We start from the raw sequence: 12,146 nt of genomic DNA on the forward strand, positions 1-12,146 counted from the left end.
TCATATTATGGACTTCTTGACTAATGCCACAACTTTTAATCTCATTTGAAGTTTTAGGACACCTCCATTAGAATACATACAGTATTATATTTTAGGTTATTGAACTCATAACTTATTCTTGTGAAGACTGAACCTTGAAATATAAATTAAAATATCTGCTCCTTTTCCAGCTATCTCTATAAACCCTTATAACCCTGATAATGGTGGCACAGTGACATGGACTCCTATGTTCAATTTGGGTTCAATTTCAGTGTGGATCTTACATGATCCTCCACCTGGGTTTTCTCTGGGTCTGACAGTTTTTTATCACCTCCCATAAGAGATGGCCCATTTCACAGGGTGTGGAAGTGTGGTCTCTTCCTCATTAATCCATCCTTTAAATGCTTCTGTTTTTTATTAAAATATTTTTTTTGTTTAACAAATGTTAAATCGGAAAAGCCTGTATGTAATGATATTAGTACGCATGGAGACAGCACAAGGAATAAATTACAGTACTTACAGGATTGACTGTTATCTTAACATTATGATACTTAATCTTAAAATAATAAAATACTATATCTTATCACTTATAAATAAATTTAGTATTTTATCACTTTATAAATACATTTATTTCCCTGTATTGTGTGTCCAATGTATCGTCTTTTAAAGATATATAAGATCAATAGAAACAGACTTGAATTTGTCCATTTCCACATTTTTAATTTGCTAGCTGGTCCCAAGCATGTGCCACCTGTCACTAGAGAGAATGTTAATGAAGCCACATTTCACAAGATGCTGAGATCAGTTTCAGTTTTGTGCAAAAGGTTCTAAGCCACTGAGCATGTTTTGTTGTAATGAGTCTAATTTGCAGCTGTGTTAAAGCCTAAAATCCAGTAGGATTCAAACAACTTTCAAGAGTACCAATTCTAATTTAGCCACACATGGGAAACCGTGTCAGAGGTATAAGAATTTCCACATTCACCCCAGACAGGTTTTCCAGTGAATAAATATTTACTGTACAATTCTTCTATGCACAGAATTCAGAAAGTGACAGCTATGAACATGGTTCTTCTTTACTTGCATTCTCTTACTTTAGGAATGCAACAAAATGCCATATAACTACTTTCATGTTTCACAAAATAATGATTTGTTACAAAGTAACAAAATAGTTAATGATGGTAAAAGAAAGATAATTATGATTTATGAGACAAAATTGTCCTGTGGAGAAAGAGACAATCAAAAAGCAGTCTTAAATTTGCAAGTCATGAAAGAGAACTCCAATGTAACACTTTCTTGTTAACCTCAGAAAACAACATTTTACAGATCTTATTATGACCAATATTATATCATGATTAACAACAACACCAATAATAATGATAATAATAATAAAGCAGTTCTAAATGTAGAGTAAATGAGACCTCTACTCACAAAATTAAAGCACGTTGATCAAAGGCATTCTGTTAATTGGTATACAGCTGCTACTTTTCATGTTTCATCTCACAGCGCATAAGCGACCGTCTTTGTGCAGGTGAGTCTTATGCTCTTCGTTTGGACTGTGACTTATGTGAAAATCGCCTAACATCTTCAGACAGCAAGCTGTGGTCTTCCCCCTAATTAACTTCATTTTAACACTATCCAAACGCTGTATGTCAATAAATAATTTAAGCAAAAGTCGGTTATGATTATGTAATTGTTTAAATGTTAATTCCAAATTATTTGGCATTTTAAAAATATTAAATGCACGAAAATGTAGTACGATACGATGCGAATATTTTGTACTAATTGTCCTAATTGGGAAAAATGCTATCATTGCCTTTTTTTCCTTCAAATAACATGAGGAGCCTCTAATTAAACTGGCAGAAAGAAAGGGACTCCACGCCTGATTGTTGTGTTGCTTTGTTTAGTTAGCACGGTCATGGAAGCTGTTCCTGCCATCAAGAGACCAAAGCCCAAAGCCCAAAGCCCAGAGCTCAGGATGCGCCCTCTCTTCCTCACTTTTAAACTGCAAGTCCTTTTCTGTTGTTGTTTTCTGTTCTTGGTCATGGGCAGAGGACGCATACACCTTTAATTTTCTCAATGCCCGTGCTGGTGGCTGTCCTGTCTAGTGTATTTTAGTGAAGAGTGAGTGGGAGGGTCAGCCAGTGTGACTAATAAGGACAGGGATCCAGCGGGAGATCCCATTCTCACTTTTTTTATTTGCTGTCTACTTCGGAATCGCAGCTGTGAAACGTGTGGCCGCTTCCTGTAGTATTTTATTCTTGAGAGAAAACTTCCACAGAAAAGGTGAGCTTTAATTCAAATTATTTTCTTTCTCCTTGAGAATAGCAATCTACATTTGTATTAATTAATAAATATTAATGAATATTTTCAAGGCATATGACATTTTTTTTGGTGAATTATTGGTTTTAGATAATTAAAATATTATACTCCACTATACCTTGGCTCACTGTTAAGTCGATGTCCTATAGTAGAGCTACCTGAAAACTTGGCTTAATAGCATTCCTTTAGGAAGAAGCACGATCCTGCAGTGTCATTTTAGCTGTTGCATTTATTATCGGCTTGGTGCTCTTTATACACAGCATGAGAAGCTAGTAATTGTGCATTGTCTGGATTTGTGGGAAGACACTTTTGAAAACGGTATTTTCTAGTCGCTATTTGACATACTGTATACTAAAATACATTTTAAAAAGAGGAGATTAGGAATGGAATCTGTACGTAAACGTTCATTACACTAGCTAAACTAATTTAAAAGTAACTTTAATATACAGTATACGAAATATTTTTTTGGTTAAAACAATTATTCTGTTAAAGGCAATGTCATTTATGTTTTATAGAGATGCCTTTTTTCTCCTCTTTCAATACAAGTCGTACGTTGTTGAAAAGGAAACCCATCCTTGGATGGGATTGGGTGATGGACACGTTTTAAATATTTTTGGCAGCTTTCCATTGAAAAGCCATCCCGGGAAGCATGGTCCACGTGACTTTCTAATCACTATTTATTAATGGGATCGGGTTTACACTGAGGATCCGAGACAGATTAAATCAAAGCGGCGTCGTATTTCAGGTTCAAGTTCAGCAAGTAGGTCAACGACCTTCCTCAATAACAGGAACGAAGGAAGATTAAAAACAGTTTTACTTGAACATTAAAACACTTACTATGTGGTAATAGACAATGTAGGATTTATTTATTTGGAAATGGACTTGACTAAGTTCTGTAAAGAGCTGTTTACCTTTTTAATATTCGGCTATGTAAAAATTAAATGTCCATGCTTTTTGTAACGGTGATGATTCAGACTCACAAGTGAAATGTAAAACGGAACCTCTTATTTTACAACTTTCCAGTGCGTACTTCAAATGCCACAACTGTCACTCATCGGTAAACTGCAAGACCTGTTTTGTGTCATGTGTCTAGCGTTTCACAGAGTAGCATTGTCCATAAAGAATTATTCATCTTTGAATAAGATATTAAGCTAATCAGGTTCTGAGAGGCTATTGTGTAATGAAACGTCGGAAAACTACCAGGCCTGAAAGATCTCGTTGTTTATAATTAAATATTATCAGTCTTCAATATCAAGATGTAAAATTTGTCAGTGGATAAACGTTTGCATTTTTACTTTATTGCAGGTTTTCAAGAAGCTCTTTCACATGTCAGCAGAGAAATGAGTCTGTTTTTAAAATGCATTTTTCTGTTTTGGATTGGAAATACCATTCCTTTTTCCTCTGGGATGGCCGTCAGTGAAAGAACAGGTATGTACAGTTTATGCAGTCAAGGAGTCATTCCAGGTGAAGTCTAAATGTCCTTAGAAGCAAAAAGTAAAAGTCCTCTTATAGATAAACATCTTTCCGAATAGAAAACATACTCTGATGAAACTTTTTTTATTTTTCTGCAGTCCTTATTCATAAACTGTTTGTTAGTAAAGCTTACATTTGCTGATCCATTGAGGAAATGATTGGCTACTTGATCTAGAGTAATATGATGGCCCGCGATCAGAGATACAACGCCTATTTGGTATCTGGAGTACGTCAGCAATGTGCTCTTGCTCAAGTTACCACGTTTCATGCAGTCATGCCACGTGAGGGGTCACAGCTCCCTGTGGCACCTCTGAGTTTTTAAACACATGCTTCAATATTTTCAGCACATCTAATTAACTGTTCTTGCTTGAAATCCCTGAACATCAATTAATTTATTATGGTGACGGATGGGAAACATTCCCTGGAGGTGTGCGACTGTGTGTTCTCCTTCAGATTCTCTTGTTGCCAAACAGAAGGTGGAAAGTCACTGTTGTCTTCTCACGAACACAAGTGGGAGCAGGAGTGTTCAAAGTGTGACCAAGAGGAGGTTAAGGGATGTCTTGACAGGAATAACAGAATGACAGCCAGCTCCCTTTTTCTGCTTTTTCTATTACCCCACATGGTTCATTTTTGTTTAATTTTGTTTCTGGAGGATCTGAGATGGTGGGAACCTGAAAAATGCTGGACTCCTTTGCTTCCTCCTCAAACAAGAAGAAACTGAAAGTTTTGCTCTCCTGAACCAGCTGAAATGACCACACTGCTGCAGCAGTCTGTGGTTCAGCAAACACAGCTTGTGAAAATGGAGACGGCGGCAGTGGCCACCCAGATTGAGGCAGTGGCTGAGAATGAAAATGCTTAGATGACATCTCTTCAGCAACTGGTTTCCAGATTGGGCTACTGTATGTCTCTGGTGAGCAATGGGCACAAAAGAAGATATATGTATACGACGCAAGTCTGGAGCACAAGGTTATTGAGCTGGAAAATGGATCAAGGAAAAACCACAACAACCAGACTGTGGGTTTATTGGAGGAATCTGAACCTGATCTTATTTGATTGTTGAACACAACAATGCCAAGTGTTTCCCTAATCCAGCATTATGAGCCTATTTGGAAAGAGCTCAAATAATGTTGTTCTGGTGGCCGAGACAAGCCCTGTTTGTTCATTTTTAAGTTTCTCTGGTTCACTGCTCTTTTTGAAAGAAATTGGACAGTTATCTCTGTTCACTCAGAAGGATTTATGCTGCATATCTAACTGATCTCCAATCCAGCAACAGTCCAGCAGATACAAATTTGCAGCAGTGAGGATATTACTGAGGGAGGTGGAAGTTCAGTCTGTTCTGCTGTACCCTGTAGTTCTTAAGGTCCTCCATCATCCTGAACAGTGTCTGATCACATTGGTGCAGGCAGGGGAAGGGCTCTTTGGAGATCAAGAGATAGATCCACCAGCTCAGACAGTGTGAAAGTAAGGGGACCTTTTCTCTGTTCCCTCTCCCTGAAAAAGACTGTACCTGTGAATGACTTCTGATTGGATGTCTGCTTGAAGATTTTGGGTTGCATTAGTAATTGAGAACAGGAATAATTTCTGTGTCCGATCTGGAGGTGGATAGTAGGTATGAGGGCTTAACCCTCCAGTCACATAAATTACTATTAATGTACAGGTAGATTATAAGACGGACTAGGATGTGTTTTTGCTTTGAAAAATTGAATTTTTCTGTATGAATAAAAGATTGCATTTTGTGTCAGTATGAGGTAACCTGAGGTTATTTGTGAAATGGTTGGTGCTATCCTTAATTAGAATCAGAATTAATGTCTACCTACAGTAGGTTCTGATCTGGGGCTTTATTATGAAGACACTTTGCTCCATTCCACTGTTATGCATTTTATTGCTATACATTGCCAATAATGGCTGTAGGAAATCTTTCACTTTATTACTGATAAGTGACTAAGTTCTTTGTCTGAATTTCATATAATATTTCAGTGATATTCTGTTGCCTCTTTGATTTCAAACTTAATGTTATGTTGTTCATGGTTGAAGACGGCTGGAGACCTTTATCCTAAATTTCTTGAAGACACTCATGGAGTGCAATAGTTGTTTTGCATTAGGCCTCTTCCTTTTTCTTTTCTTGTCTTGTTCTGTGCGCCTATTCTGAGAGCACAGGGCACAAGGCGTGACAGGACCCTGACCGGATGCCAGCCTATCACAGTGCACACACGTGCACATGGGCACACAGGACAGTTTTACAAATACCCATCAACCTAGCCAGAATAGGAGTGGTTACAGATTGTGTGATACAGGTCATAGTGGAATGAAATTGATATTGAGGTTTTCAATTTTTAACTGATGTTTTTCCCATAGTCCTATGGATAATTTTTAATATGAATTTAGAAAGTAAATCTCATCAATATTTATGTCCAGAAGTCTAACAGTGGAAACATGGAGAAGCTATCAAACACAAAAACACAAGCCGATGTGACTCTTGGGCCCCATGGGCACTACACCTCTAATAACCTGCATTTAAATAGTACCCTTCAGTTCACATCATTTAAAAACACTTAACATATACAGTAGGAGGGGACCAACTTCACTTACTGATGAAATGCAGCCCCTCCTGGGTGACGCACAGCAGCTCTACACAGCAAACCTGCTTGAATATTTTTAAGTTGTTTTAATGAGCATTACATTTCTACATTTTGTAACTGATTACAAAATGTTAAGTTATGAATATATAATTCTCCTTTCCTTAAAATGTATATTGTACAGTTGATTCCTGTTAAAATTGATCTTTTTCTCAGTTCTTCACCCTGATAACATACCTTTTTCCTAGATACTACATGTCCTACAATCAGTGTAGAAGAAAAACGGTTTTCACACAACCAGAAGCCTCCCTATGAAGTCACAGGTAAGCTCAATAATAACAGATACATTTCATATCATTAATAGAAAATTTAACACATGCATTTGTTCCTTGGGCAGGAATGTTTCCTGGGATCTTTTCATACTAACAAAGTGATCTTTAGATCTTAGTGAAACTAATGTTCATTTTTTGCCATGAGTAGAATTAATCACTACACAAAGAAAAGACACACCGTTATAATGAAAATTCCTAGAGACTGTTGTAGCTTAAAGGGAAAGAAATTGTATTATTACATTATAGTAAAACTCTCTTCGTTTTTTCAGGGTTCGATCTAACAGAAAAGTTTCTTCTCCGTAAGGGGACTGTGACAGAGGAGAGCTCATCTTTTCGACTGGGAGGCACACCCCTTATTAAACAAACACAGTGAGTTAATTGAGTGCATGGATAGAAATATCACTAGCCATGGTTTTGCCAAATTAATTTATATTTGCAAGTTGGGTTGATCAGATACAACCTCAGTACTCGATACTGAATTGCATTCAGTCATTGGATTATAACACTTTGGGAAAGGGTCGCTGTTTTATTTTTTTTTACGGAATCAAAGCTTATAGTTCTGTTCTACTTATGTACCTGGAATAACTGTACTGTATTTATTGGATTACAGGCAATTTGATTAAAAAATACAAAGTAAAACTTTGTTTGACTGTTGCTTAAGTTAAATGAATTTGTAAATAATTTGTTTTCAAAGTTAAATAAAAAATAAGACTAAGCAGTTGGAAATGTGCCAAGAACGTATCAATTTTCCATGCTGCAAACCAATATTTTCTCAGGGTATTAGTTTTCCTACGGTTCATTGATATCCGGAAGAAAATGACTGAACTTAACTTGGGATCCAAGTGGATTGGCATGCAGTGACCTAGACGTGTAAGCAGTTAGAACGAATTCCATTTTAATTTCCTATTTAATATGGAGAAACTCTCAGGTGACTTATAAGATAAATGTTATAATTTTGCAAGAATATATGAAGAAGAAATGGGCATATTATTCCTGATATAAAAAACTACAGGTTAATCTGAAAGGAAGAGTGTTCAAAATTCAATGCCAACCCTTTTCTGTGATTGGCCAGATTTTCTGTTTTATTGTACTGTAAATATTGTATTAAATGCAGTGTATGTGCTTATTTGCTTACTGTGAAATGTGCCCTTAAAATTAGAGAAAATGTATCAAAATGTCTATGTTTTCAGATACATTGTTCAGATATGATGCTACAAGTTAAATGAGATATTACACTAAGGTCCAGACTGCTTGGTTGTTAAAGATCCCATAATGCTGTTAATAAGGACAGGAGTGGTAATGTGGTGTTCTGTGAAAAGTGAAATTCAGCCAGACTACATTTCTACCCTAATTTATGAATATTTTTTCACTTTCCCACTGGGCATTATCTGTGATAACAGAAAAAACACTGTGAATGCATTTATTAATTATTAGTAGTGAGAAACAAAAATCCAAACTACAGCTTAGAACCTACTACAGTATGCTCCCAAATATGTCTGCAATACCACACTGCTGACAATATCAAAAACACAACTAGCAATTAAGGACAGATTAATTCTTAAGATTTAAATTTCTGAGTTTGGCATATTGCCACATTGATTTATGACACTGCTTTGACCTTTGTTGCACCCAGGTGAGTGTGTTAATGGACAATGGGTGTGATGTATTACAGTAGAGGTACTTGTACTGATGCACCTCTTGAACTCAAACGAGGCTTTTTTTTCCTGGTGTTTTGTAACTTGGAAATGTTTTTGACATTGGTATTATGGAGGTGTTTTGAAGCAAATAACTATCCTATAATGACAAAACCAATTAAAAAATAAAATGAAAATGTCAAAATGTTAGTTATTTAACAAGAAAGTGAAATATGGTACCACTACCAGCTGTATAAATATTGTATTTAGATCCATAAATTGTCATTTACAATATTATTCAGAAACTTTTTTTATTTTGAGCTACCAAAATTCCTTTAGGTGCATGACTTCATTTTAATGTTCCCTATTAAGCTGATTTAAAAGAATACTACCACTTTTATTTACAACAATGACCGCCACTATTCATAGAAAAGATTAAAATATTAAAGCTTTTTTTTGAGTATATAAACTTTTTAAAGATTTAAAAATGAAGAAGGTTGAATACTGTTGTGTACTTTCTTTTTCCTTTTTGCTGCAACTACCAGCTATGTACATAATTTATATACTGTATTCATAAATTAATATTGTGTGTGACACTCCGAGACATTATACTTGTTACTTTTATTGTCAGCTACCAAAATTTTCCTTTATTTACACAATTCCATATTAAGTGGATTTAAAGATGCACAGTAGGGAAACAAATTAAATGATCAATCAGTTCACTAACATCTCACAACACACAAGTGCACCACCTGTCAATTGTCTTTGGCCGGCGAACCACACAGTGACGTCCTGTGCACCATACTGAAGTACCTCTCACGCAGCAATGAATGTTAACCCATGTTGAGTGGCTGCATCTCTAGCCGTGTATAATCTACTTAATTGTAGTTTGGTATGTTTTATTTTTATTCTATACTCCATTTCTGCATTAATTTGTGGGATCATTGTAGGTGTGGTTCATTAATGGCTGATGCCTGTCAGTTGGTAGGCCCACTGGAATCTTGTGATGGTGGGATGGCTGAGTGCCTGAAGCTCTCATTGCAACATTCCTGAGTGCTACATTCATAGAGTGCATTCACACTCTTTCTCTGAGCTGTGTCTTTCCTACAGTGTATTTAAAATACTGTACACAGTCTTTTATTCATGCACACAACTATTGTATTACATGCACAATAGCAAACACACTTTTTTTATAACTTATTGTTTCATGTAATGAATGCAGTAATGCAAAAGGAGGAGCATGAGCTTACATTTTAGACAGACAAATCACAATGTTTCTGAATTTTATAGCCAGGCAGGATAATTTGTACTGTTTAACTAACCCCTGAACTCCCAGGGACCATGAACATTTTTGTTGGGTCACACCAAAGTAAATGTACTCAAATGTTTTATTATTAGAAGTCATAAGTAGATAATTCCTGAATAAATACAATACATTTTAAGATGCTAGCTAAAATTCTTTTTAATTTCCTGTGAGTCAGTTAGTGAAAGTTACCTCTGGATCAGGGCTAAGTATAGTATATATAGAGATGTCAGGCTGTTCAAATGGGTCATTTGATTTTATTTTAGGTTTGAGAGGATAAGATCTATAGATGTTCCAAAAAGTAAAGCAAGCAACAACTGTGAATGTGTCTTAAAGTATCTGTTGTACTGGAGGGGTTTAAAAAGACCCGCATTTCCTTTTTTCCCACATGACCCTTGAGGGAGTGTTGAAGGTTAGATATTAAAAGTAAAAAATATGTGGCATTGCTAAATGTATCAGTGCATGATCTGTATAAATACTGTGTGCGGTGCGATGTGCAACATATGGGTGCTTCCGCCATCAGATGATAAGGTTGAACACGTAAAAATGATATCCTTCGTCTCTTCACATGGACTGGTATATTTAGAAAGTTATGCGACTGTTAACATGAAAGGCTGTCAGGAAGATCTGCAACACATTACTAGATCATGTAATTTGTGCTGTATTTTCCTTAAACTACAAGTCCCAATTGTGTATCATCTTCGGTGGCTGAAAGGAGCTCACACTGCGAGCCCAGTCAGACATGGTGCTCCCTGCAGGGTGACCTGCCAGGAGATCGGAGTGTGGAGTGAGCTAAACCACATCTCCTATCTCAGTATTATTTGTGAGTCTTGACAGGTGATGGTGCCTGTCAGCTGGAAAAGGAACCGTGCCACAAACTCCAAACATCTCTCACTTTACTCTCAGGAAATGCAGCTAATATCATCTTTCTCAGCCTGGATAATGTTCAGCTAACCAGGCCCCATTGATACTTGTACTTGGATATGGGTGTCTCCACTGTCTTGAAAGTTGCTTTTTAACAGATGAAGGATTAGTTCAGTTCCTGAGATTTTAAAATAGATCTTCCATATATTTTTCACCCTGTGTTTTATTTTGTCATTTTGTCATTCCTTCTTTGGGATCAGCACTAATTTTAACAAAGAGGTATCCATAATGAATTTTGTTGCTTGAAGTTAATCGTATTTGCTTAGCAGACACCCCTATCTAGGCCAACAAGGTCATGGCAGGAAGGGTTACATCACTCATGTCAAGCAAGTCCAGGTTTTATTTAGACATTCGTGTAGCACATTGGTCAGTCTTAATTTCAGTGTGCAGTTGTTACTTGCAAGAAGCTCTTGTATAGCGTTTTTTTGGCAGCATGCACAACATCTGCCTTTAGCCATCCATGATATTCAGGTTATCTTGGCCCCTTCTACAAGAAACTCTAAATATTGTTAAAAATATTACCTTTTTCATGTGCTGGTGAAAGTGTATTTTAAAAGCTTCTTTTGTGAATTGTCAATGCACTTCCATGTATCTAATCAAAGTCTGTTCAGCTATGCAATAAAAGTGGGACAAAAGGAACAAATATATATTTCTTTAGAGTAACAGGTTATGTATGTAGTACTCCACTCTGATTCTTGTTGTATTCTTGGAGAAAATGCATGCTTGCCTGCATTGAAATCCATGATCATGCCATTTATGAAGCACACATTGCCTGTACTTAATGAGCTTAAAGGCTTATGTAGAAAATCAGAGTAATTAGAGACATTAATATTAAAGGAGATAGATTCATGCATTTAATGAGCCACTTGCTAGGGGTATAGCTGGAGATTGGAGGCAGTATTGTAATGAGAGTGCATGCCCGAAGAACATCTAGAATAGCACTTGATTAATTATTGCAATTATTTTTTAAATTGCTTGGATAAAAGGTAGTAATTTATAGTATTACAGCTATTTGAAGGTGGACAACATCTACCTTGTGTCAATATTTTCAGTTCTTGGGAGCTTCAAAGCAAGAAAGGAATTGAGGTGTTTGAGTTATAGTGGGTCAGAGGCACATTGATCTAGGGAACCAACTGGTTTACCTTGGTTAATCAAGTTCTGGGTAAAACATTAAGTCATCAACAGTCCAAGAACACAGGATGAAAGACAGGGAGAGAAGGGAAGGAAAAAGGAGGTGAAGAAGAGACCAGGAGAGAGAAAAGGGAAGCACGGGAGTCAAGAGTTCCGTGTTCTGGATCTTCTGTAAAGACCAGTTTCTAGTTAAGTATTTGAACCTTGTTAAGAGAGCCATTCTGTTGGTTTTTAGTAAAGTCTAATTTCCTATGTAGAGAACCCATAGGCTAAAAACTGTTTCTCCTGGTTAGTATATGTATTTTAGACAGATTTAACAGTAGGTCTTAATCTGTTTAGTTTAGAATGCAGGTTTATCTCTCTTGTTGACCTGTGTAGGTGTTCTAGAGCTTCTTGGAATACCTGAAATGTGCCCGTAAAATTAGAGAAAATGTATCATAGTGGCAGTCGGGGTTTTTCTGGTTGGCCTAGGCAT

General features: G+C 36.5%; 1 protein-coding gene across 4 annotated transcripts in view; it reads left to right on the forward strand.

Annotated features, from left to right (window-relative positions):
- Positions 1-1,954: 1,954 nt before the first annotated feature.
- The window catches only part of col19a1 (collagen, type XIX, alpha 1), a 112,753-nt gene continuing 102,561 nt past the window's right edge, over positions 1,955-12,146 (forward strand). For 2 of the 4 annotated variants that reach the window (XM_088610759.1, XM_088610761.1), the window contains exons 1-4: positions 1,956-2,262; positions 3,604-3,726; positions 6,596-6,670; positions 6,949-7,048. In XM_088610759.1, coding sequence (XP_088466885.1) covers positions 3,639-3,726; positions 6,596-6,670; positions 6,949-7,048 — 263 coding nt within the window. In that variant the 5' untranslated portion in view covers positions 1,956-2,262; positions 3,604-3,638. Of the gene's footprint in view, positions 2,263-2,966; positions 3,059-3,603; positions 3,727-6,595; positions 6,671-6,948; positions 7,049-12,146 lie in introns of those variants that run through there. The other 2 variants (XM_088610762.1, XM_088610760.1) reach the window with 2 other exon arrangements.

Source organism: Lepisosteus platostomus, chromosome 17 (genome assembly GCF_059453375.1).
Source record: "Lepisosteus platostomus isolate fLepPlt1 chromosome 17, fLepPlt1.hap1, whole genome shotgun sequence".
Lineage (NCBI taxonomy): Eukaryota > Metazoa > Chordata > Actinopteri > Semionotiformes > Lepisosteidae > Lepisosteus > Lepisosteus platostomus.